The sequence below is a fragment of the Ochotona curzoniae genome, unplaced genomic scaffold (assembly GCF_017591425.1).
Source record: "Ochotona curzoniae isolate NIBS_2020 unplaced genomic scaffold, NIBS_Ocur_1.0 scaffold_2476, whole genome shotgun sequence".
Lineage (NCBI taxonomy): Eukaryota > Metazoa > Chordata > Mammalia > Lagomorpha > Ochotonidae > Ochotona > Ochotona curzoniae.
In genome coordinates, this window is record NW_024467095.1 from 19,601,512 (window position 1) to 19,627,652 (window position 26,141).

The window sequence follows — 26,141 nt, forward strand, 5'->3', positions numbered from 1 at the left end:
TGCAAGTTGGTACAATACAGGAACAGGGAGACCAGTATAATTGCCAAAGCCATTTAATTTACTAAGAGATTATTTAAAAAGCATTATTAATTGTGGTGCAGTGAATGGGTGGGTGATTGGGAGGTTGGGAGTCAGTCTTGAGCCCTGTTCAGGTAATACTGATTTCTCCATACATGTATTCCATGCTCAAAGCTCAGCACAAAGTTAAGAACCAGTACCCAAAGACCTGCAGCCCAGTGCTGCAACCTACGGAGTCCGAGCTTGGCACCCCAGTGCATGACCAGAACAAAAAGCCCATGGTTCACACTGGGGGACAGTTATGAAGGCCACTGGTGCCGGAAGCCAAGGTTTCACTCCAAGCTGATGTTGCTTAAAAAGCAGCAGGGTCACTGAGATTACGGCAGCTTTTATTAAGCAGGTACCTCTTCACGGTCACACATGCCCTGCTTGCTGAATCTGCCATTCTGCAGAAGTGCTGAGCATGCGTAAGCACAGAACTGGTCAAATACGGGCAGCTCCCTAGAGGAGGGGACACACCACAGGGCTGTCACTTGGGAGAATGTGGCCCCACAGTTCACTTTCACCCAAATCCTGGGCACTTCTTAGATTTCATGATTGGGCCTGCTTTAGGATCGCTTGGCATGATGGATGAAGGGCAGGTGGCGGTCACAGGGACCGCAGAAAATCCCAAAGGACTGGTAAAGGGCATCCAAGACCTGTGCTACCTCAAGACTGCATTTCCTATAGCCCTGGGCTCTGGCTCCTCCTCCTCTGTGGATCAATGTTAATAGCTCAGTGTCCATCAGAGGGCAAAGTTACACAATCAGTGTCCATGCTTACAGGAAAATAAAACCTGCAATGTGGCTCTTTGCTCCCATTTTGTAATGCCCTCTTTCGCTTGGTATCCAACGATACCAAAGCATTCACAGAGGAGAGCTGAGTCTGGACCTTGTTGCAAAGAGGTGACTTTTGCCTGAGATTGAATCTCTGCCTTCCGGAATGTGGGACCAATGTGCTCAGCGACTCCGTGTATCACGGGAAAGGAACCCAGGCAGCTGGGGTGTTCCACAGTTGGCTCAAGGGCCTTCCCCGCAAAGGCAATCCTGAAGGCTTGAGCAACACTTATGAAAGAAGAAAGGAATCAGCTTTTCAAGTGTTGCCATTCAGGTCAGATCAGCGTAAGTGGATATCAAAACCTTTGCAGCAAGTAGTTTTCTTGTTCTTTATGCGAAGGGGCTAGGTGGTTCTCCTAGAGCGTTTTAATAGAAATTAGCTCATCACTATGGAACACCCAATATTGTGCCTGGGATGTCACAGGTGGTTTCCCCAGTGCAGAGGATTTCACAATTGGGCATGGGGACACGGCAGTCACAGATCCCTGTCCACAGGCTACCAAGGTTCCCCCTAACTGGAATAATCCATGTGCAGAGGGTAAGGGTGGACCCCACACCCATGACCTGTCAGAAAGTGTTGGAGATCCAATATGCTGGACTAATAGACAAAATGGGAGTTGGAGGGACATAGGGGAACAAGTATGCTTGAAAAATTAGGCTAAGTGAAATGAAAGCACCAGGATCCTTCCATAGGCTCTGTTCAGAATTTCCTTGACATAAACCCTTGCCTTTCTTGTATGTTGCTTCTCACTTGGGCTGTGGACCTTGACCTTGGGCCCAGCACTTAAATTACCTTATCTGAATGAAACATTCTCTGGGCTGGGAAGCCTCATAGTCTCATCTTTACAGCAGTTGCAGGAAGGACAGGAGACCAGGGGGCTGGATGTACAATCTAAGAAGATGTCCCCAAACTCAGCCCGCAAGATAAGCAACAATCAATGCAATATTTCCTCAGATTTCAGAATTTTACATTGAGTCAGGAGGACTGGTAACAGTGACGAGTGGAACAGTATAAGAGCCCTAGGCAAAAGGCAAAGTCAGTTGCACTGTCTTTTTGTAGAGTTGTCACTGTTTTGCTTTGTTCAGCAGATGTTAATTTGGAGGCAGAAACAGAATATTCAGGAGCAACGGCTGCCCGGGGTCATTGTATAGGAGTGTTGCCGGGGAAATTCACATTTGGCTACTGCTTAAAATAACTGTGTGTGCAGCCAATGTGGTGGTGCTGCACATTAATCCTCAGCTCTTGGTGCATGCATCCCACATGGGCACAAGTTCTAGTCCCTGCTGCTCCACTTCCGATCCAGCTCTCTGTTTATGGCCTGGGAAAACAGTGGAGGATGGCCCAAGTCCTTGGGACCCTGTACCTCCTCTCTCTGTTTCTTTGTAAAATCTGTCTGCAGCTCAGGGTGGAGGGGAAGAAAGAGATTTTTGTAGATTGTCCCAAGATAAAGTTTCTGCCTTCTCTCCATTCTAAGATTCCACCAATTATCATTACTTTTTTTTTTTTTTCAGAAGAAAAACCAAACATCTCTGGTAAATATCTTATGACATCATCTCTAAGAAAGGGCTCATGCTGCGGCACAGCAGGTAAAGCATCTAGCTGTGAAACTCACAGCCCATAGGGGTGAGCCACTTCCTGTCCTGGGTGCTTCACTTCTGATCCAGCTTCTTGCCAAGGGCCTGGGAGAGCAGTGGAAGTCGGCTCAGTGCTTGGGGTTCCCGTCTGGTCCAGCCCCAGTGTTTGGGAAGCAAACAGCAGATGGAAGCTCTGTCTTCTGTTACACACACACACACACACACACACACACACACACACACACACACTAAAAGAAGCAACAGTTCTTAAAATGAGGCAATGTAGCAAAATGCTTTAATTTGGGATCCTAACACAGTAAAATTTGTACTCTCCAAAAAAATGAACCCAAAAAATGTACTCTCCAAATTGCTTTATTGATGGGTGACTGTACATGTTTCAAAGAATCAGTGATAACAATGCACGCATGGTAACACTCCCTGAAAATAGCCCATAAAGAAAATCTAGCATCTGCAAAACCAGTGGCCCTTCCTCCTCAGAAATCCTTCCCAGCGCTCTCCCTTCCGATGGCCCCATCACCGGTTGGAATCCCATGCTTACTGGATGCTGTGATCTGTTGCAGACAGTGCGCGAGCATGGGTGCCCTTGGTCCTTAAAGTCACATCCTGCAGGTTAAGCGCCTGCCTTTGGATGTGCACTTGGTGGCACTGAGCAGAATAACACGGACTTGATGAGCCTCTGGAAATCCTCTAGCTGGCCAGGCAGCTTCCCCTGCCATGAAACCTGGCTGGTTCCTGTTGGCCTTCAGGCATCTATGCTCCTCCCCTCCCCCATCCCTAGCCGCTCTGGCCGTGGGAGCACCTTTCAGCCTGGCTTCTTCTTGGATTGGGGGGTGGAGGGCAGAGAGAATATAAAGTCCTCGTACATCTACTCCCTCGATCCAGGGATCAACCCTCACTGCAGGCAGTGCACACAAGCTGCCAAATCACGCAGAGGAAAAGGAAATGGGAAAGCCGGCTGCAGCGTGGGTCGCTTCTTGCTGGGTGGGGCCATGCCCCTTTCCTGAAGGATGTCCCCAGAGGCGAACCCTGGCAGTATGTGCCGCCAGCCCCCAAGCGACCGCGGTCGCATCCCCTGGCTGGGTGACCTCCCTGCATTACTGATGACGCGAGGCAGCTGAGTTGACGTCAGCATTCTGAGAGCTCGAATCGTTAATATTAGAGCAGGGAACAGCCATCCTCACTTCGTCTACATAGGTGCAAAGGTCGTACCCTGGGACGCACCCGAGAGATGTCACCCCGCGAATCCCCAGCCCCCAAACAGCGAGCGGTGCCAGAACAGCAACCTGGCAGTTCAAAACGGAAGGTGGCTTCCCGCATAGCGTTCTCCCCGCTTTTCCGGCCCCTTGCCTTGCCTTTTCCTTTTTTCAGCAATCTCTGGAACGCCGCATTTTCCCGCAGTGCCAAGATGCGCACTCAGAGCGGACCCACTGCGCGACTTTGGATATGCCTGCAAGGGCCGGGTGATGGGAGCGGGGCACACCCTGAGCCGTCCCGCGGCACACGAACTGCTCTCGGTGCGGGGTGAAACACGTGCTAGTTAGTGCGGGGACCCGTGGGCCAGGGCTTCCCGGCGCTGCGGGGACACGGCGCGAGTGCGTAATTCCGGGAGACCAGGCGCCAACAGACCCTGGAACAAGAAATGGAGCAAAAGCCAGCCGGCAGCGAGGGGCTGGAGCGCCGCGACCCGGACAGTGGCGCTTCGCCCCGCGCACTTCCTGTTCACCGCGCGCCCCAGCCAGCGTCCGAGCCAGGCCCGGCCCCTCGCGGTCCCCTCTCAGTCCCCGGGAATGGCGGCGTGGCGCGGGGTGAGGGGCCCGCGGGGCTCCGGGCGCGCGGCCCGGGGCTGGCAGGACCCCGCGGGCTGCCGCCAGCACGCGTGCTGGCCGTCCCGCGATAGCCCAATTGCGAAGAGTATTCGCCTTTGCACCTCCTCTTCCCCTCCTGCCCTCCCTCTCGCTCCGAAAAGAGGACGGCCCTAGTTCCAGGCTCCGGGCGGCTTTATTCTGCGGCCCAGCATGGCATTTCTGCACCCACCGTCTCGCTCGCACCAGAGTCTCCACTTCCACGCACTAGCAGAGGAGGGTTGTTTTGCAGATTGGTGTTTTTAATTGCACCTGCCTTTCGGTTTACCTCTGGGAATACGGGGGAGGAGCCGAGAGGGTGGAAAATGTTGCTTGGCTTTGCAAAAGGAAGAAAACTTTGTCACTCAGCAGGAGACCTCCACGGCTGGTGACCCTGCGAGAGCTCAGCCCAGGACGGGCTTCCACTTTGATCTGGCATCGGACGACTCCGTAGAAGGAGGACGTTTGCGCTCCGCGCTGCCCGCCGACCGCGGGTTACCTGCCCCACCCTCCTGCCGCGCGGAAGTCCCCACGAGGCGTCTCGGAGTGCAAGGGCTGCGATAAGACGCGCACGGCTGCGGGGCCGGCGGCAGCGGGCCGGATCCCAGGGACGGCTCGCAGCGATTAAACTTGTACTTAAAGTTATGGGAAGTGCGGCCATGGACACCAAAAAGAAGAAAGATGTTTGCTGCCCGGGCGGGAGCGGCGGCAAGAAAAATGCCCAGCAGAAGAGGCGTTCGCTGCGCGTGCACATTCCGGTGAGTGCCGGGGCCGCCCGACGCGCGTGCCCCGTGTGTGGCCGTAGGTCCCCCCGGGGCCAGGCGCCTGCTCTCTTGCCCCACGCGCTGGACGGCGGGGGGCCCGCTGGGCGGTGCCCGGGATGGGGCGGGGGAGGGGGCGGCGGCGCGTCTTGTTGTTTTGCAGAGAAAGGCGCTCCGGGGGTGGAGCCCGCGTGCGGCTGCCCGGGACGCCGGGGAGGGGCGCGAGTGGGGACGGCGCTGGGGCCTGAGGGCTGAGTATGCCTGCTCCCCTCCACTCCCCACAGTGGTTCGGGGCTCGGGCTGGGCAGGGGGCCTCTGTCTCTCTGCAGTCTTTTCGCTTGTTCTGTTTCCTGGGGTCATAGTTAGGGCCTCTGTGCTGTTTGGGGGTTCGGGGCTCCTGACCCATGCGAGGTTGCGGCGGCGAACTTCAGCCCGGGCCACGCGGCAGCCAGGGCTGAACTTTGGGCGACATCGATCGGTCTATGGGTTGACCTTGTCCTGCTTGAGGGGCTGGTGGGACCCTGCAGATGGCCAGCTCGTGTGTGTTCTCCCAGGAGGGGCCCAGTGGGTTAGAGGTGGAATACACACACACACACACACACACACACACACACACACACACGCCTCCACCAACCGTGTAAATGTCCACACGCCTCCTAGGAACTGGCGATACAGAGACACACGGCACAGACCACACACCCACAAGCGCACGTGCAGGCAGAGGCAAGAATAGGACGTTCGGAGAAGTTTTGTTCCCACTCCTGGGGCCGGGCCCACTCTCCTCCTCTGAAGGCTGCTGGACCTCTCCTCGCTAATACTTCCGGCCACATCCCTGACTGACTCCATTTCCACCACGACCCCCCACTCCTGTGTTGGCTGACTGCGGCATTTCTTTTTGGCTCCTCCCTTCTCTCCCCCCACCCCAGCATTCTTGGGGGCTATGCACACCTGTTTAACTCTTGGATGAGGGGGCTAAGATTTAGTGGCTGGAAATCCAGAGGTTTCACTGGGCTCTTGGAGGAAGCTGCTTAAAGTGGGGTGCCTGGGGCCAGCGCAGGCAATAGCACACGGTGGGAGGCCTGGGCAGTCATTGACTGACCATGGCCGGTGTGTGACCTCCAAGAAGAGGACCTGAATGTGTCAGAAGTAGGGATCTGTCCCCCAAAAAACGTAGTATTTCCATCTGCCTTGGAAATTCAAGGCGTTTTAAAACCACATGTGTCAACCGAAGGATGCTGCTACAAATCTCTTTTTAACAATGACCCCTGAAGTGACCCGTTTCACCACCCACTTTGTCTCATTTGTCAAATGAAGGAAAAGAGCGCACGTTTTGCCTGCCTTCCAAGGATGCCGAGATGAAACACTTCACTGGGAAGCTCTTTACGGTTTAAAGTGTCACGAATGTGTGCGGCCGTCACATGTATGCCAGAGCACTGAAGGAAGGGAACATGACCGTGCAGGGGCCACAGGGAGCGAGATCCCAGATGCACTGAGTGGAGGGCGGGGCATGGCTGGTGCTCTTGCCAGGAGCTGGTAGGACTGTAGCAGAAGAACCCAAGTCAGGAGCAGTGTGGAGTGACCCGGCTGTGCAAGCTAGGAAAGAGGATACTGGCTGGGACGCTCTGCCATCCTCCTTGCTGCTTGTCACCCAGGTGGCTGTTCGCAGTGTCAGCAGGCTAACGCCTCTATCTTTATTCTGTTTTTCAGTGGTCTTACACTGAGTGTGCCCCTGTGCCCCATGCTTTAGTTACGAGGAGAGCTGAGCTGAAGGAGAGAGGGTGTGGTCCCGACCTCAGAATGCTTTCGGTGGTTGGTGGTCCCGTCGTGTACCCCCAGTAGTCATCCATCGGTGGTTATGCCAGGCTTGGTGAGAATTGACAATCCAGCCCGGAAGATAAGGCTGCCAGATACGTGCCAGCCAATGATCCAGGGTCATAAGATGAGTAATGCAGACAGCAACTGCTCGTGGAGGAGAATGAAGGACAGGCAACTGTGGGCGGATGTGTTCAGAGCGACTGCAGACTTAGAGATGGAGGGGTGGTGGCAGAAGGGAGGCATGGGAGCAAGCTTGTGGGGTACTTGAACACCCCAGGGGGCTAGGGCAGTTGGTCTGGGGATGTGGAAACCCATTTCCTGCAGAAGAAAGCGTTGGGGAAGGCACTATTGCCCAGCACATTAGCCTGGTGGCTAAAGTCCTCACTTTGCACGTGCCAGAATCCCACATGGGTGCCGGTTCTAATCCTGGCAGGTCTTGCTTCCCATCCAGCTCCCTGCTTGTGGCCTGGGAAAGCAGTCAAGAACAGCCAAAAGCCTTGGGACCCTGCACCCGCATGGGCGACCTGGAAGAAGCTCCTGGCTTCGGATCAACTCAGCTCCGGCTATTGTGGCCACTTGGGGAGTGAACCAGCAGAGGAAAGATCTTCCTTTCTGGGTCTCAGGGTAGTCTCGCAGTGATGGCTTCAAATAGGAAATCTGGGATGGATGTTTAGTGCAATGCTCAAGACGTTGCTTCATCAACTTGATCTCAGCTCTGCTTGCGACCAGCCCCCCACTAACTTGCACGTTGGGTGGCAGCCGGCAATGGCTCCTGTACTGCAATCCTTGCCACCCACGTGGATGGCAGTCTGGCTGCAATTTGGTCCAACCCTGGCTGTTGAGGGCATTAGGAAGAGCCAGCCAGCAAATAGAACGCATGCGTTCTCTCTCTCATTCGGTGTCTGTTCTTTTCCTGCTTTTCAAGCGAAGATGTATAAATAATTATTATATGTGTATGTATATCTAGATCTCAGCCCAGCTGAGTTGAATTGCAGTCTCTAAGGAAAGGACATGCATTGTTTCCCAGGTAGTTCATAGGCCTGCTTGGCTGAAAAGCTATCCATTCCAGGCCTGCCCGATCCGTTTCTTATGTCCCCATGGGTTATTCCTTCTGTCTGTTACCTGTCAGCCTGTCTCTGCTGCCTGTCTAACATCTGTCAATCATTTCCACTTTTTCCAGCCATCATGGAGATAGGATATCTCAATGAGTGATTATTCAACCAAGGCAGGCAGATCTGGCTTACAAAGATGCACACCCCAGTCAACCTCCAGCAGGGTCAACAATGTGGACCAACCTGCTGGGCCACACAGGAGGACTCTGGACTCAACCCTTCGTTCTTAGATACCTTTAGCATAGACTGTTACTGGCTCCCAGGAATGGAGCATCCTCAGAGCTGTCTTGGAGCTGCTGGGTTAAATCCCAGGGTGTTATATTCCCTGCAGGGCAGGTGTGCAAGCTCCCTGGGTGTGGGCACAGCATGCCAGCTGGCTACTCATTAATGCAGTGTTGTGCTGGACTCCTGAGGTTCCGGGCAGTTGGGGAGTGGCTCTCTGGTCCCACTTCTTCTGAGACACTTCTGAGGTTGTCACCAACCTCCCTTGGGCAACTCGGCTGGTGGCAGAACTGGGCATTTTCAGGACCATACATTCAGTGGTTTGAGGTACAATCCTGGCACTGAGTTCCCTGGCTTCAGTCTCATTCCCGCATGAGGAACACCCTCACTGTGGCCACATTCCCGTTACCTGGCGGACGATACAGGCCATCATGGTGCGTGTGAGATCTGGGCCTCTGTTCTGCCGAGCTGCCCCTGCTCTGCTTCCAGTTTTGTTGGGGACCTAGTTAACGAAGAATTTCAAGATCCTCATGATTCCAAGTCTCTGAACACTGCAGAGCAGCCTAAGGATGCATGCACCTGTAGATCCTGGGTCATCCTCTCCCTTAGAGGAGCAACAAACTGAGGTATTGTGTGTTCAGCACATCATCCTTCCACATATCCCAGACTTTTAGGGTTCTCTGTGTACTCCTGCTATTACTCTTTCTGTTTTCTTTGAGCTTCTCTCCTTCAATAAATCCCAACAAAACTAGCGCATTCTTGCTGGTCGCCACTCAGGGCTTGCAACTTGGTCTGCACTGAAACTCTGCGTGGGCTACAGACATTACTGGGAAGCACTGTCCACTGCCCAGGGCCTCCTCACCTGCTCAGCCTGCATCTGCAGAACTTGAGAATCCTCTAGAACTTCCATTTGAGTGCATTCATTTTGCTGCAAGGGCTTTGCTGTTCCTAGATACTTTTTCATTCTGTGAATGTCACTGGATCTCCTGCATGGAGCTCCAGGTACCTTGAAGATCCTGAATTTCCTGTTCCCCTGTACCCACCTCTCTTACCCCAGATGTGAGCAGCTAGCACCATCCTACCTGTGGAACACTCAGAGTTGTCTCCCATTTCTCTAAAGTTGGTGGGCCCATTGGCTGGATAACCCCCAAATGTTGTCAGTGTCTTGAGTGTGCTGAGCAGCCATGGTGGAACAGAATCCTTCATTTGCTTAGGCCATTAACAATGACCTTGCTTGTAAGATGAATAGAGGAGACACTCAAGAGAGAAGCTGTGTGCCTTGGGGTCAATCACAGTGAATTCTTCAAGGACCCCCTGGGGGTCAGCTGGGCAGCTTAAGCAGAGGAAATAATGGAATGTAAACTGGCCGTGCCCACTGTCTATGGAAAGAAACTACACATGGACCCACATGTTTTCACCTGCCTTGGAATGGCTCATCAGACTCTCGCTCATCTTTGTCCTCCACTAGGAAAATAATTTAATCTCCATTCTTTATACTTCCTGTTGACAGAAAGCCCTCCCTGCCAGCTCATGGTTTGTTACAGACCCCACTGGCCAGCATTTGGGGTGCCTGCCAGGTATACTGTGACCTGGCAACAAAGTTACTGATGATTTCCTAAGAGTAACCAATTTACCCTTGGTAATCCCAGGATCCCAGCCTCTTCTCTATGAGGCAGAGGCCCCATCCTGTCTGTGGGCAACCCAGGAGGCGGGCAGATAGTGCCAAGGCGATCTCCATTCCTGCTGGGGAAAGGAAGAAGAAGGACACAACAGGGCAGTGACAGAAGTTTAGAACATGGGGTCCAAACGTCTCCATTTGTAAAGAACCAGAGAGCTGGAGAACTGCTCAGAGCTCCGTGAGGTAAGGTTAGGGCCAGGACAGGAAGCAGTAGATGTGTTGTGTTAGTATCCCAGGCACTGCACCAGGTGTGAAGGACATAGAGAGAAGCATAGTGAGCCTCCAGGAAGAGATGCTGAGGACCTCAGCCACCATCTTGGAGAGTATGCACTTTGCAAACTGCAGCCCAGTAAGGATGAGGCCACTAGGATGGGCCCTCCACAGGGTGACTGGGGTCTCTGTAAGAAGAGGGACATCTGCACACAGATACTCAGAGAAAGAAGATGAAGACCAAAACGGAGACCAGAGGGATGGTTCCACAAGCCAGGGGCCATGGGGCTTCCAGAACCTAACCCAACAGTGACCCTGCTGTGAAAGCTTAGTGACAGCAGCTGTCAGAAGATTCCCATCACAGCCCTGGGAGAACCATGTGCACCAGTACTGGGGGAACTGGTGCCTGAAAGGGTGGGCCAATGCTCAGAGAGTCTTCACTCCCCACTTCTCACAGCTCTTTGCATTTCCCACCAGATTTGGGTCTTCCCTTGTTTTCCCCTCTGCTCCTTGCTAATGGCGTTGGCATCATGCCCGCGGCCCAGTAGCTGTTTGCATGGCTGATGTGAATAGGGTGGAGTTGGATGGAAGGTTTTCACATTAGCTCAGCTGGCACAGGGTTGCTTGGGACCTGCCAGCCTATCTTCTGGAAGCTGAGCAGGAAGTGGAACTACCCTGCTCCTTGCCACCCCTCTGTATCGCAGGCTCCAGAGCTGGCTGGTTTCAGATACCATGGGGGAGGGTGGAGGGGAAGGCATGATTGTCATCAGATTAGAGGGTTAAATGATAACCTTGCTATAGGCCAGACATGTGCTTTTAAATATACCATCTCTCTAAGATGTCAATGGAATATTAGTTACTGTTGTAACTGTTGCATCTATGACTCAGCCATTCTAGGCTAAACTTTCTGGAGAAACCTTGGTTGTGTCCTAGTTGCATAGTTGTTTCTTTTGGCTATGGCCCTCATGGGATGTCAAGAGTCAAGGCTGCCTCAAGGTCAGAGATGCCACAACAGATCCCTCCAATTGGTGGCCATGCAGAGGACAAAAGCTCTGTGGTGGTAACTGTGTTTTTCATCTGGCTCCTTGCACATTTAAAAAGCAATTTATTCAAAAAAGAAAGATTTTTCCTACCTACTAGTTCATTCCCCAAGTGTCTGCAACAGTTAGGGCTGGGATCATCCTAATCTAGGAGCCTGGAAGAGGTCTCTCTTGTGAATTTCACAGCTGTCTTCCAGGGCGCACATTGGCAGGAAGCTGGCTTTGGACATAGAGTCAGGGCTCACACCCAGGTGCTCTGATAGGAGACTCCAGGTGTCCCAACAGTGTCTTAACTGCTATGCCAAATGCTCACCCTGATCTCGTTTACAATGAAGTACATTCATTAAAGGTTGTTCTTCATCCCTCCCCTGTTTCCATAGGTCTCACTCTCTAGTTCTTTCTCATTCTTTACTTTTGTGTCTTAAATAATGGTTTTTGGGTCCAGTGCGATAACCTAACGGCTAAATCCTCACCTTGCATTCGCTGGAATCCCATATGGGTGCCGGTTCATGTCCCAGCTGTTCTACTTCTGTTCCAGTTCCCTGCTTGTGGCCTGGGAAAGCAGTAGAAGATGACCCAAGTCAGTGGGACCCTGTACCTGCATGGGAGACCTGGAAGAAGTTCCTGGCTCTGGCTTCAGATCAGCTCAACTCTGGACATTGCAGTCACTTGGTGAACCAGCAGACGGAAGATCTTTCTCTTCTTCTCTCTGTAAATTTGCCTTTCCAATAAAAATATATAAATCTTAAATATAAAATAAAACAAAATAGTTGGGTTTTGGAATAAGCACTAGCTAGGAAGTTGGGAGGTCCTGGTAATGGATCTGTCGCCTTGGGCCCAGGTAATAGAATCTTCTTGGCTGCTCTGTCATAGTAACCAGGGGCCTGCGACTCACGAGGTAAACAGGCGTTCTCCCTGGCTCTGTGGTGTATGGGGCCAAGTGCAAGGCCCAAGGGCATCACTGGCCACAATGGCGACTCCCTCCCCACATGGCTAAACTTGGGGCGCACATCATCCAGTCTGTTCACTGTGGCTTCAGATTAAAACAAGATTTATTCTTTTTCCCAATTCTCTATAACAGCTTGAACATTCTTGTAGCGTAGCCTTGAGCCCGATATCTGGGCTAGTTGGCAGCTGGCCTGTGGGCCCCCAGGTGTCCTTGTTCACACATCTCTCCATTGCCCAGTTGGCTGCATGACAGCTGGGTCATGGGGATACTTTGGCCATGGGCCCTATAGGCAACCCAGGAGGACTCAGGAAGCCAGGCTCAAGCATAGAACATGTAGTACAGACTCAGGAAATGGAAGGGCAAGGTCATGAGCACTGTGTGGGGAAGGATTGATGTGAGATGGACTAATCATTGAACCTCTCACAGACATACACTAGGAGCTTGTATAATTAATATCATAAATAACCCCTATAGCAACTATAACATATGTTGTTTAAACTAGTTAATTCTATAACATTTTATGTGTAGATGTGTATTCTTTGTATACATGGTGGTTAAGATGCTCACATCCCACGAAGTGCCTGGTTTGATGCCCCTTTGAGTACTGACTCCCATTTCCTGCTGATGGCCCCAGGAGTTTGGGCTCTTCCACCTGCCCAGAAGTCCTAGATTGGAGTTCTAGCTCCAGCTTCAATCTGGTCCAGCCCAGCTGTTGCAGGTGCGTGGGACATGAACCAGTGCATAGGAACTCTCACTATCTCTCAAATGCATTTAAAAATAACAGTACCATTAAAAATAAGACGTATAGGGGCCATGGATCTCCATTGGATTCCATTGGAGTCCAATGACTGTATGGGAATGGCACTTTGTCACAGGGGCAGGAACAGGGATAGGTGGCCTCTAGAGTGGCTGTCCATGAGGCAGGAGGATACATGGGCCACAGGGTGGAGGAGCTGAGTCCTTCCACAGCGGGCCATTTGGTTGCCTTGAGTCTGTCATCCAAGGTTAGTGGACAAGCAGCTGTTGGAGGAACAGAGGTCACTTGGCTCCTTACCCCCCACTTTGCTTGTTAAGTGTATTTAGAGATTTCTGAAATGGTCTTGAGTCCAGATAAGAAGATAACTTTTACTGAATGTCAGGGGGCAATGCCAGGCAGAATGAGCTCCAAGAGGAACTTGGCGAGGAGGCTTCCTGTTGGTTGTTGGCCAGGGGCAGAAGTGTCCCAGAGGACATATGATAGCCCCTGGGGGCCAGAGGGGGTGGAAGCCCCTCCTTGGAAACCTGAGAGGTCCTGTAAGTGGCCAACCACAAGGAAGGCAGGGGTTAAACCCTGGGTTTTCTACAAGAGGACTGTCAGGGAAAGAGGAGAGCCTTTCTGGTAGGTGGTGTCTATGGCCATGGGGTGAGGGGAGGTCTGCTGAGGAGGCAGCATCCTCAGACTCTGGGAGGGATGCCTGCTCTTTACATTACAGAGCAGAAAGCAATTTCAAAGCAGTTCAAAACAAAACAAACAACAAAACAAAACAAGAGTTGTGGGCTTTGAAGTGCACATACCACAGCTCTAACCTTATTGGGGCATCTGTCTGTCCACCCCTTTCCTCCCAACCTCCACCAGTGCCTTGGTTCACTCTCCTGTAGTCGCAGCAACCTCAGTGTTTAGGGGGTGATTTCAAGCCAAGATCTGTAGGCATGCTGTGCAGACACAGAACTAACTCACATACTATGGTCCTGTGTGGCATCCCAGGAAGTGACCACCTGCTCCTCTGGTGACGCCAGCTGACCTTGCCTGAAGGTTCTTCTTAGTGACTCTGTGCCTCCAGCCCTGGGCCTGAGTGGTAAGGAAGGAAGGCACGCCTGAGTGGCAGGGGGAGAAGCTGGGCTGGGAAGCAGTCACAGTGGAAGCACTGGCCAAGCTCCTGGAACATTCTGGACCTGGTATAGCCCTTAGGAGTTGTCCCAGATTGAGGTGAGAGGGGCCAGGTTTCTGTACATACACAGCACTCCTAGGAAGAAGATGTGAGCTTGGATGAGGCAGATGCCTCCTGTAGAGGGACCCACTTGAGTGCTAGTGGCGACCCATGCCCTCTGCACATGGGGGAAACCCAAGGGCCACTCCACAGCAGCCACCAGGCCACCTCTCTTTCCACATTGAGTCTTTTTTCTTCCTGTAGGTGTTTGGCCCAACCCTTTATGAGACCTAGGCTTGTTTAAGCATGGTGTGTGCTGGCACCTTGTCAATCAGTGCCAGTTACCTCCCATAGCTGACACAAGGCTGATGGTGATGATGATCGTGAGAAATGCGGAAACCATGCTGAAATAGTAGGAAAGGGGGAAAAAGAGCCAATATGTCAATTTGGAACAATCTTCGTGAATGGATTATTTACCAATCCCATGGGAGCTGCATATTGCCAAGACAAAGTTTCTAGGCAGATCATTTTTGTTGGTTCAATACAAGAGCCAGTTTAGGAACTGTGTTAGCTTATCTATTTAGGTAGGTATTTACTTTCCTTCAGCTCCTACTTGGGAAAGTTATTTTGGCATTTTGCACCACCTAAGTGGTTAGTAATTGCACCATAATCTGCCAGCAGGTGTCCAAGAAGGCTCAGTAATCCTCTGGTTGGAAACAATTGCACCTGGACAGCCCCAGCCTCTCTGCTCTCTCTCCACTTCTGGGAACCTGGACAGGTCCTGGGGTCGTGGTGGGCAGAGCGCCTGCGCATTGAGGTGACAGGTGTAGACCTGGGTTGCCCACTGAGTGGGCAGGCATAGACCTGGTGATGCTCCTGAGGTGACAGGTGTAGACCTGGGCATCATTCCCTTTTGTCTTGGAGTGAGCAGGGCAGTGGATGGTTCGTGTACTGTACAGAAGGGATGAATCTTAAGGGTCCAAAACCAAAGCTGCAGTCCTGGTACATCTGCTCCTCCACAGACTAAGCTCCCTGATAGACACAGATGCCAAAACTCTTGACAAAACCTCAGCAAGCCCAGTCTCACCGATGAGGACCCCACACACAACCTCCTTAGTGGGGAAAAGCTCAGAACATTTATTTTTACCATCAAGAACAAGCCAGATGACTGCTTGTACCACTCTTACTCAGTGTAGTGTGGAGAGTCTTACGCAGAGCCATAAAACATGAGAAGGAAAGAAAGGGGACCCAACCAGGAGAGGAGGAACTAAAAAGCCCTTGAAGATGTCACCAAAACTTGTTTGTACTGATAAACAAATGCAGGGAAGTGAGAGCAAGAGGCTGAATGGTGCTGGATGCAAGGTGCAAAGTGCTGGGGCTCCAGATATTTGGATTTTATTTCTCCCGGCAAAAGTGGCAGGCCACTCTAGGCACATGGTGAAGCTACTAGCCAGCCCAGATTTTCTGAGGATTTTTTACCATGGCGATGTACATGATTCAGTTTTATTCCTTATAGAACTTGGGCTAAACACATTTACAGATTGCATCACAGGTCTCCACGTTTACAGGGAGACAGGCCAAGGCCAAGGAGTAAACGCCAACATAAACTCCTAGGACAGAAGCTGTTAATGGGAAGTGGTTAGAAACAGCCTTGGCCTTGGGCTTATAGGTCAGGAACTTGAAAGCCAGGTCTCTAGTGAGAACTAAGGTGGAAGGCATGAGGGGTGAAAGCTTGCAGCCCCACCTAGAAGCAGAATCTTGGGAGTTGGGGACCCCTGGAGTCTCAGTGGCTTCCATGTCTTCTCCCACAGGCCTGCAGGGCCCTGTAGGGTCACCATGAGTGGAGGGCAGGCAGGCTGGCTCTGGAAAACATGTGCTAATGTGGGTTGGCCTGCTATAGCCTGAAGGCCTTGGGCAGCTGGCATTCCCTGGAACCGAGTTGCCAGGTAATAGGCTTTATGATCTCTTGCCTCTGGGGCATTGGCCAGCTAAAAGAAATACCTTGGCGATTCCACATCTTGACTTCTGAGAAGGAATATCATGGGCCTTTGGGGCAGGCCCCAGTGTGCAGGTGGCTTGGGGTAAGGCAAGAGGTTATACTCCCCCTCCCGTATCTTCTGGTCCATTCCCAAGGTGCAGTGAACCAATGCCACCTTCCATGGTTTAGCATTCAGTGCCCGATGACTCAGGGCAGCATCTGTTTCTCGTGGCCCACTAGCCTGGAGGGTTCTAGAACACCCTACAGAAAGTGGCAAGTAGGGGCGGCAAGTGACAGGACAGGTAGGGCAAGGAGGGCCATGGGAGAGGAGGGAGAACGTGTCTCCGAGCCAGTTCTCTAGAGCAGAGAGCCAATGCAGAGCCCTGTCAGAGGGTGCCGCTGGCCTCTGCTCCCCTTAGCCTCACAGGTATCGGCTACACCCTGTTGGCCACGCCCCTGTTGGCCCCACTCACTGTGAGGGCAAGCAGCAGGTTGAAGGATGCCTTGTAGTTGCTTCATTAAGGGCAGATGAAGGCCACAGAGGGTTGACAGCGCCTTCTTAGGGCCTGGAAGGGCTCTGATTCTGTGATAGCCTGCCAGTGCTCCAAGTGTTTAACTCCTCTGGCTCTCCCGGCCCCACAATCCCCCCTTAGGAGGCAGGCAAGGACTTAGAAGAAGGGCTGGAGCAGGTGTCATGGTACAGTGAGTTAAACCACTGCTTGGGACCCCTGGGTGTCATTTTGGAGTCCTGGCTACTCGGTTTTCCAGTCCAACTACTTGCTAATGTGCCTAGGATGCTCCTGAGCATGGGCCCCTGCTGCTCGCATGGGAGACCTGGGTGGGGTTCCTGGCTTGTTTCATCCTGGCTCAGCTCAAGCTGTTGTGCCTGTTTGGGAAGTGAGCTAGCAGGTGGGAGGTTCCAGCAAGTCCCTTAAAAAAAAAATACTTATTTTTAAAGACTTTTTAATTTGGAAGAGTTACAGAGAAGGAAGAGAGAAAAAGGGAATGAATGTGCTGGGCACAGCCCTGAGCCCAGGATGATTGTCAAGGTCAGACGTGAAACGGAAGGGAGGGGTGACAGGAGCTCCACAAACTTGCACTCATCAAGCCTGTTTTCCCTCAGCAGGGCCCATTTCCACCATCCTCTCAGTTTGTGCTATGATGGACCCCATTCTACAGATGGGAAAAGCTGTGCAGCAGAGGCCACCTGGCCGGGGTTGGTGAGGTCATGTGTCCAGCTGAAGCTGTCTGGTACCTGGGCCCATGTGCTGTACCACTGTGCTGAATGGGCAGATAGTCCTCCCCATCACCCACTGCCAGAAGACATGTGGCAGGAGGTGCTGCTCCATGTTGTTATAGGCTGATTTTGCAGGGGGGTACCTCCAGTTGCTGCGGGGTCTATAGTGGGTAATGGAGTGAACATCCCACTGCTTATATGCCCCGAGGACCACAGCAGCTCCCGGTGGTCTCAGCAGGACGCTGGCATGGAGGAGGGGCCCTGGATGCCACCGCCCTAGCAGTGGTGGTTCTTCTATCGGTTCTGTATCAGCACGTCCTTCCTGCTGCTTGTGTTTGTAGATGCCCGGTGCTGGCTACATCTTAGCTTCTCAGCAGCAAACTTTTTCTTTTTTAAGAGCAATTGTCTGCCCTTTGACTAATTACAAGTTTATGAAATTCATAAGCTTTAGGATGTTTATCCTAACATTGCTGGCAATGAACACACTGGCTAGAGCCTGAACAAGCAGCGCCTTTAATAGGCAGGCATTGCAGACTTGGGTCCCCAGAACCGAGTTTTTCCTCCACTCGCATCCTGTCTTGTTCTCCTCCTTCGTTCCAGTTCTACTGCTCCTTTCTCTTTGCCTTTGTCTCCCTGTTCTGTGTCCGTCCTCCTGGGTTTTACCCAGCTTGAAAAACCTGCCTCCTGACCCACTTTCCTCTTGTGCGGCAGCAGCAGCTGCCGGCCAGGCAGTGAGCCCAGTCGAGTGCCTGCTGGGACTGTGTCTATGGCATGGCTGCTCTGCCCGGCTCAGGCCACAGGGTCACCTTCGAATGCACCTGCTGTGACATGGACTTTTGCCCAGCATGCTTGGTGCCTGGATTTGGCCCACCTCGCTCATGTGTGTTGACGTCAGACCTGTCACCAACTTGGTCTGGTGCCCGTGAGCTCCCGGTCTTGTCCTCGGGGAAATCAGAGCTCCAATGAAGTGAGTTGTTCATCCAAAGGGCACGGCTACTGGAGGCTTGACCCAGAAAACTGTCTCCAAAGCCTGTGCTCCTGTCCTGCAAGGTGTCTTTCCACTCCCTCCACGTGTAATTATGAGTAGGGAGAAGGCAAAACACGCCCCTCCACCTCCCCTCCCCTCCAGAGCTGTGCATCACCCAACAAGGGTAGCTGTGTCTTCTCACACGTGTAACTCGTTTCCTTAGCCGAGCAGCCTCTGACAAGTCAGGAGGAAGAATGGGGGCTTGGGGCCTTGGTCTCCCTCCTGCTCCATCTCTCGCTAGCTGTGTGAGCTTGGGACACACTTCTGATGTCTCTGAACCCATGTTGCTTCATTTGTAAAATAGCAGAAAGAATGCCTACCAGGGCTCAGCACTGTAGTACAGGAGAATAAGCCACCATCTGCAGCACTGGCATCCCATATGGGCACCGGTTTGAGTCCCTGCTGCTCCACTTCCAATCCAGTTCCCTGCTAAGGTGCCTGGGAAAGCAGCAGAGAATAGTACAAGTCCTTGAACACCTGCATCCTCTTGGGAGACCTAAAAGAAGCTTCTGGCTCCTGGCTTGGCTTGGCCCAACCTTAGCCATTGAGGCCATTTGGTGGAGTGAACAAGCAGAAGATTCTCTCTCTTTCTCTCTCTGTCACTCTGCCCTTCAAATAAATAAACAATATACGTATGTATGTATTTTTTTTTTCAAGAATTACCTACCTGAGGGTTTTGGTGAGAACTGAATGACATCATCTAAAAAGCTTGACATGTGTCAACTCTGTGAGAATTATAATATTAAAAAAAAAAATCCTTCTGTTGTCAGAGAAACCTCAAGGACAGCAGGAGTGACTCAGGCTGGCCAGGGGGCAGGCCGCTGGGTTTTCTGTGCAGTTGCCTCCCTCCTGGACCCACCTTGCTTTCTTTTCCTCTCATTACTGTTTTTCCTTCTTTTGACATATTTCCTCTTGCTGCCTGCAAGTGTCTTTTTGGTCAGGAAGCAGTGTGGGTGTAAGAACCGTAGAACTCGGCGATTGCTACCTCCCAGCGCACAGAGCGTCTCTAGGGACCCATATGGTAGAGGAGGCCGGGTGGCTCTGGGCCCCTTCCCATCCCCCTGGGCCCGACACCCACTCTACCCATCCTTACCCACTCTCTCCTTACGGAACAGCCGCACACCTACATCCATCTGTCTGTGCTGCCGCTCTGTGCCAGGGCGACCACTGCAGCCATCTGTCTAGACTGCAGGCCGTGTGTGTGGTTGTGGGTATGGATCATGCAGTGTGCATGTGGATGGAATGATCTCTGTGTGTGGACAGTGGTGTGTGTATGATGGGCGATAGGTGGGGGAATGGCAGTCTAGGGGTGGACAAGTGTGTGCGTGTAGAGTGTGGTGTGAGCATCGTGTGGACTCTGTGTGGTCAGTGACTTTGTGACGTGAACAGAGGTGTGTGTGTGAATGACTTACATGTGCTAACTGTGTGTGTATATGGATGGTGGTCTGTGTAAATGGACTGCGTGGATGGGTGTAAATGGTGTGTGTGGACTATGGTATATTGGAGGGGTGTGTGCGTGTAGTCAGTGGTGCCTTGTGTGTGGACACACTAGGCATGGACAACAGGTGTGTGGACAGTGCTGAGTGTGTATGGTAGCAGAGTGTGTGTAAATGGGCAGGGTTGTGTTTATACAGTGATGTGTGTGGACCATGGTGTGTGATGTTCATGGAAGGGTGTGTGTCTGGCTCTGTGTATAAATGGACAAGAGTGTGTTTAGACAGTAGTGAGCTGGCTGTCTGCAGCTCAGCATGGACAGAAATGGTGGTGCTCGTGGCTTTCAGGGAACCCAAGCCATCCTGGTCCAGCAGGTGCCTGCCTCCCTTCACTGAACCTTGGACGAGCTCCCAGGCTCTTTGCTCTCCCTTGACACCATGCTGTCAGAATTCCAGGAGCTATGCCCCGAGGACTAGGCACCTGCTTCTTGACTGTCCTTGTGCCTGGAGCTCTAGGCTTTGGGCCAGGAGAGCTGGGCTGCAGAATGAGGCACCACCAGGTGACTACGTGGCCACCCTGGAGATGGCCATCCCTTCTAAGATCTCTGTGGGTTCTCTCAGAGGCTGAAGCCTGCTATTGGACAGGGGCATCACACAGTTCTGCCTGCCCCCACCGAGACCCTGGATCTGACCGTGTGTGCCCATGCCATGCCAGAGGGGGATACCCAGGAATGCTGCCGTTATGGGCCTCACACAGAGCCCTGCTGAGGATCCCTGTGTCCCCTCAAGCATCATTGCTGGGACGCACACTTCTGAAGTGGTGAAGGCATGCCTATGTGTATGTGTGTGTGTTTGGGTGTGCACATGTATGGACAGAAATCACCTTGTCCAAATAAGGCTCCCTTTTGGGAGATTTTGGGGAAAATGCAGGCAGGCATTGGGGGACAGATTGGGCACAGTCTGGTGGGGTCTCACAGGAAGGGAGCAGGGAGTTTTCTCCTTGGGCTCTTTCTCCAGGGGTCGGCAGACTTGCTGCTGCGCTGGCTTGCAGGTCCCTCATCTGTGGAACGAAACAAAGGCCTGGCTTCCCTCCTGGTTTGTGGGCAGGAAGCAATGTGGTCCAGGAGGGAGAACCTGGCCATGAGGTCAGGAGGCCCTGCTTGAGTCTTCCTCGTGCCTGCTCAGACCTGTTTCCTGAGCCCTGAAAGGCAGCTGGTGATGGCAGCTGAAGCCAGGTGGAGCCCTCGGCCTCTGCAGCGCCGTCAGTTTGAGGGGTGTCATCAGCCTTTGACCTTGTTTTAATCCCTCAAGGATGACCATCAGAGAGTTCGACCTCATTTCTGACCCATCTGCCATGCACAGTTGTACATGACTTCTTTCAATCCATTTCAGAAGTACAGATGGTTTTCTTGGCAATGTTGTCATTTTGGCTGAAGTTGGTGGTTTCTCTTCCGTATTTGCTGGACGGATTCAGCCACAGCCTCTCTTCCTTGTTCTCTGCCTTTGAGGGGTAGGACAACGGACTGCATGCATCAGGTCCTTAGTGGCCTCGGCACATCGCCACCTGTCTTAAAACAGTTGGAGAGAAATGAATTGTTGGAGTTCCACATCACCTGGGTGCTGAGCTCTGTGAGGGTGGTGGGGCAGAGTGACGATGGAGGGCTTTACACAGGGGACTCCTGCGACCCAGTCCAGGGAGCCGGCTCTGGCGCCAGTTCTGTTCAGAGCTGGGACAGATGGTCGTGGGGTGTGTGTCGGGGAAGGAGACAGAGCTGTGGCATCCCTTCCTCCCTCCCACTGCTGCTGAGTAGGCTGTTTGCAGATGGGAGAGGGGGAATGGGGCTCAAGATCTGAGCAGTTCTTATGGAGTGCAGGGCCCAGGGCAGGTGGCTGCGGGCAAGGGACCTCCCATGACCCCCACCTCCACCCACTGCCTTGTGTGTTCCCAAGGTGATTATACACCTCTGTGGCCATCAGGGCTGTCTCTGCATCCCTAGGGCACTTCTTAATGGCTCCTGCTGGCTTCCCAGCCTCTGCCATAGCTTCCTGTCTCCCCCTAATCTCTCCTAAGCCTACCCTGATTCACAATGGAGTACACCTTTGTGTCTGTGACCAGATTCTGGCTCAGGGCCAGGGAACACAGCAGAGGGAGCCAGCTGTGGTCCAGCTCCATCCTCTTCGTCCCCTACCCCCTGGGGGCCTCTGCACCTCAGCCAACGTTTCCACCTGACACAGCTGCTCACATGTTCAAACGCCAATCACCCGTGCGTCTGCCTGTCCATCCACTCTCCATCAAGCACTTGACAGCTCACTTCAAGACAGGCTTGCCTGTAGATGCAGGGGGTGGAGGAGGTCCAGGGGTAGTTTTGGCTGGCTGCTGCTCTCCTGTGTGCTCCCGCCAACTTACCCAGGGCAGCCGGGGCTTTCAGAGGAGTTACTAGGAAGCTGCCGCATGTCTCAGCAGAGTGATGCTGTGTAGAGCCCCCATGGAGTGGTCTGTGCAGCGGAAGACATCCACTGCCATGTTCCTGGCTCACCACAGCCATGGGCCTCTCAGCCCTGAAATGTGCACCCCAGGGTACCAAGGGTTAATGGTTTGGCTGATAGTGAGAGCAGAAACTTGTGATTTTTTTTCTTTTCTTTTTTTTTTTTTTTTTTTTTGGCTGAGTCGAGGCAGATGGGGTGGGGGTGGATATGGAAACTTCTGCAATGGACTCTGAGGACTGGCATGACAGCAGCACCAACCCGCAGCTCTGCCCACCGGAGGCAAGACACCTCTTAGACCCTGGTCCTAAGTGCATGCTGCCCCCGCTGTGACTGTCCTGCAAAGGGACACCAGGAGTTTCCAGAAAAGAGGAAGCTACTTTGCAAAAGCAGAAGTGAGCTGTGGGCCTGAGGCCCCGAGCTCACCAGCCTCAAAAACGTGGGGCTGAGTGCCCACGTGCAGGGTGACGGAGGTGGTTGGGGCTGTCGCGGGGAGCGGCACAGCGCTGTGTCACAGGCGGGCTGGACTCCGCAGCGTGGGCTGCTTCTGTTTTCTAGACCTCAAGTGTGTTTGCTTTATGGTATTTTCCCATGGGGCCGTTCTTCAAAAGGCAAAAGTCATTTGTCTCAGGGGAGAGGGTGTGAGTGACTGATTAGAAAGTCTAGGTTCAGAGAAAGCAAAGGCTTTGGCAGGTCTCTTGGAGGGAGAGAAGAGCTGACCTGGCCTCATTCACAGATCGACAGTGCGCAGGTGCTTCTCTAGGGGCTGTGGCCTTGGAGGCCAAAGTCACATGGCAGCCTGAGGCCTGCCCAGTCTGCCTCCTCCCCTCTCCCGTTGGCATGAGACGCTGAGTTTAAGCTCTCCGACTTGGTTTGTCCGACTGCAAGCCAGCGCTCAGGGCCTGGGTCCCTGGCAGGAACCGGGTGAGATGAAGGGGTGAAGTTATGACATGATGGAGATGGGGTGTGAGTGAGAAGGACTTGTGACCCATCTGAGCTCACACCCAGGCTCGTTTCCTCTCTAGAGTGTGAGCTTGGGCTACTGTTCCCAACAGCTCCTCCAGGCCCTGGTTACTCCAACTTTCAAAGGTAGGACACTCCCCTAGGTTAGGATATTCTGAGACAGTCTAGATAAGTTCCAGCCTGTGGTCTAATGTTTTCTTCCCTTTCTAAGATGAAGGGACGCCCTGTGAGCTGACCAGCCATGCCAACGTGAATGGGCAGACAGATTTGATCTCTTCTTCTAGAGAGATGGCTTTCAGTGGAAGCACTCACATCCCTTGGATAAGGGTGGGTGCGATGGTGCTGTACCCCCCCCAGCCCCCCACAGACCACCTGCCTTGACTCGTTCTGGGTGGTTATCAGATATGCCTTTCTGAATGTAAACAACCAATGGTGTGCTCCTGGAGTGTCTCCTCCTGCTGCAGTGTTGCCTTGGGTTCTTGGCCTCACAGGGACTCTGTGCTGGGTCTGTGCCCTGCCCTCCAGGCCCTGGGGTCTCTGTGTCTGGACACTGTGCTGCCTCTCTGGATACAGCTCTATACTACACACATTGGATAATAACGGACTTCTGGGGCTAAACCTGGGGCTGCTTTGCCAGTGTGAAACCCACCCAGCCACAGCAGGTATGATAAGTTGAACTGTGTGTGCCAAAAAGATAATGTGGAAATCCTAACTCTTATCCCTCAGAATGAGATCTTATTTGAAAATGAACATCTTGGGGCTGGTATTAGCAGTATAGCCAGTTCGAATCCCAGTTGCTCCACTTCCAATCCAACTTCCTGCTAATGCCCCTGGGAGGGCAGCAGGAGGTGATTCAAATACTTTGGCCACTGCCAGCCATGAGGCAGGTGTACATGGAGTTCCTGGGTCCTGGCTGTCATGGCTGTTTGTGGAGGGAAACTGTGGATGGCAGACCTCTCTTCTCTGACACTGCCCTTCCCGTAAATAAAAAATAGATCTTTAAAACATGAAGCTTTTTTTTTAGATGTCCTTGGTTCGATGAGGTCATCTCGGAGTATGATTAATGTCCTCGTGGAGAGAGGGAAAGTGACTGTGTGAGGGTGCACACCATGGCTGTCGGATGACACCCAGCCAGTAAGGGTTCTCCCCTCCGAGGAAGCACCGCTCTGCTCCCAGACCCCAGTGCTGAGTCCCTGAGTTTCAGCGGCCCCATTTGCGGTGCCTGTGACGGGAGCCTCGGCAAGCTCCCACGGAAAGCCTTCGTGTCTCCTTCCACCCTTCCATGCCTGTCCCTCTGCACAGAGCCTAAGAGCAGCCTGGAGAGGGGAGCTGTGCATCCTGGTTGGTCTGTGCCACTCTCACAAGATTTCAAGACAAGATGATTGAGAAATCAGCCAGATTCCTCTCAGATGCTTCTGCAGACGGGGAATCCAGAAGCCAAGGTTCTGATGCGCCGGTCAGGCCCTGGACTCTGCTTCTCTGTGCCCTGGCATCGTAGGAGGCTAGCAGACACGAGGAGGAGCAGCTGGGTCCTTGAAGCCTTTGTAAGAACACTGAGCTACTCATGGGGTAGTACCCTCATGACCCAGTTTCCTCCAGAGTCCCCACCACTCAGTACTGTGACACGCTGCAGAGTCGCCTTCAACGTGAAGTGTGGAGGAGACACGAACCATGGTTCATGCCATGGTTTCACCTGCTCTGTGCATGCTTCGTCTTTTCCATTTGATGTTGCACTCGGGGAGGGTGACTCAGGGTACCGTGGTGCAAGGTAACGGGCAGTGACGTGCTGTTGGCCATTCAACGAGCAGCTCCGGAGAGCAGCACTGCTGAAGCGTGGGTACCGTGGCACTGCCACCGTGCCCAATTCTAGTGTCACCGTCAGTTCATGGAGCTGGGAAAAAAGCATCCCATTTGGGCTCCACAGAGTGTCCGTGAGCTGCCAACCTCACCTGCCCAGACATGTCCTATGCAGGGGCTAGCCTCAGCGGGGTCCCTTGACCTGAAACCTAGGAGGAAAGAAGCATGGCATGTAGGAGAAAGAGTCTTGTGGGGAAAATCCATGTGCTCCGGTGAGGAGGAAGGAACCTGGAGGGGACAGTAAGTGCAGCCCCTCGCCCAAAGCACATGGCTGCTTTTCCAACTTCATTGCCTTGGGAGCGATAGGGGGTGCAAGTGTTTGGAAAGTCCCAGAGAAGGGGAAGAGCTGGATATGTCGGGGGGGGGGGCACTGCCCTCCTGGGGTGCTTGGAGGCCTTGATGCCAGGACAGGTTCATTGCTTGGCAGAGTGGAAAACAAGAGCTCCGAGGCTACCAGCTTGCAAGGATGCAGGCTGAGAAAAGGAATCGAGAGGCCCGTGAGAAGGAGTCAGCTCAGGGCAGCTCGGCTCAACATTCTCCATCTGGGCGGCTCCCTCACCCTGGCGAGCACCTCACATCTCTCCTTTGGCTAGAGGGAAAGTCACCAGCAGACCAGGGGCCCCCTCTGGGTGCTTGGCCAAGGAGGATTGGCTCTGCCAGCACGCGTGCTTGCTGTCGAGCTGATGTGTAGTGTGTAAGATGCCCCAGTCCTAGCCTATAGCCGCTCTGGGTCCCAGGCCATGAGCCTCTCCCATTCCCAGACCACAGCCGCTCTGGTTCCCATGCCACAGCTGTTCCCGGTCCCAGGCCACAGTCACAGCCTCCTCGCAAGGTCCCGGCGGTGTCACCAGGAGATTCCAGAGCCTTTGCTTCTTTGCCAGACACTTACACACGGGCACGGGCTTTGCACAGCAGCATGCTTGTGGCTGAAGGCTTTCATCCGGCAACCCCCGGCCCAGTGATTTTCCTCCACCCCACTTTTATCATCAGCAGCCTCAGTGATTTTACTGATAATTTAATAAATGAGTAAGGGATGCACATTGATGTCACTAAAACACAGCTCCCTTTGCAGAACAATGGGGCGCATTCCCACCTGTGGACGATCCCACTTGTGCCCACAGTCACAGAAGTGACCTGG

The 26,141-nt window shown here is 53.0% G+C and overlaps 1 protein-coding gene across 3 annotated transcripts in view; it reads left to right on the forward strand.

Moving 5' to 3' along the window:
• The first annotated feature begins 4,485 nt into the window (after positions 1-4,485).
• The window catches only part of PRKAG2 (protein kinase AMP-activated non-catalytic subunit gamma 2), a 215,863-nt gene continuing 194,207 nt past the window's right edge, over positions 4,486-26,141 (forward strand). Inside the window, exon 1 of one of the 3 annotated variants that reach the window (XM_041002353.1) lies at positions 4,486-5,088. In XM_041002353.1, the coding sequence (XP_040858287.1) occupies positions 4,975-5,088 (114 nt within the window). In that variant the 5' untranslated portion in view covers positions 4,486-4,974. The remainder of the gene's footprint in view (positions 5,089-26,141) is intronic. The other 2 variants (XM_041002351.1, XM_041002352.1) reach the window with 2 other exon arrangements.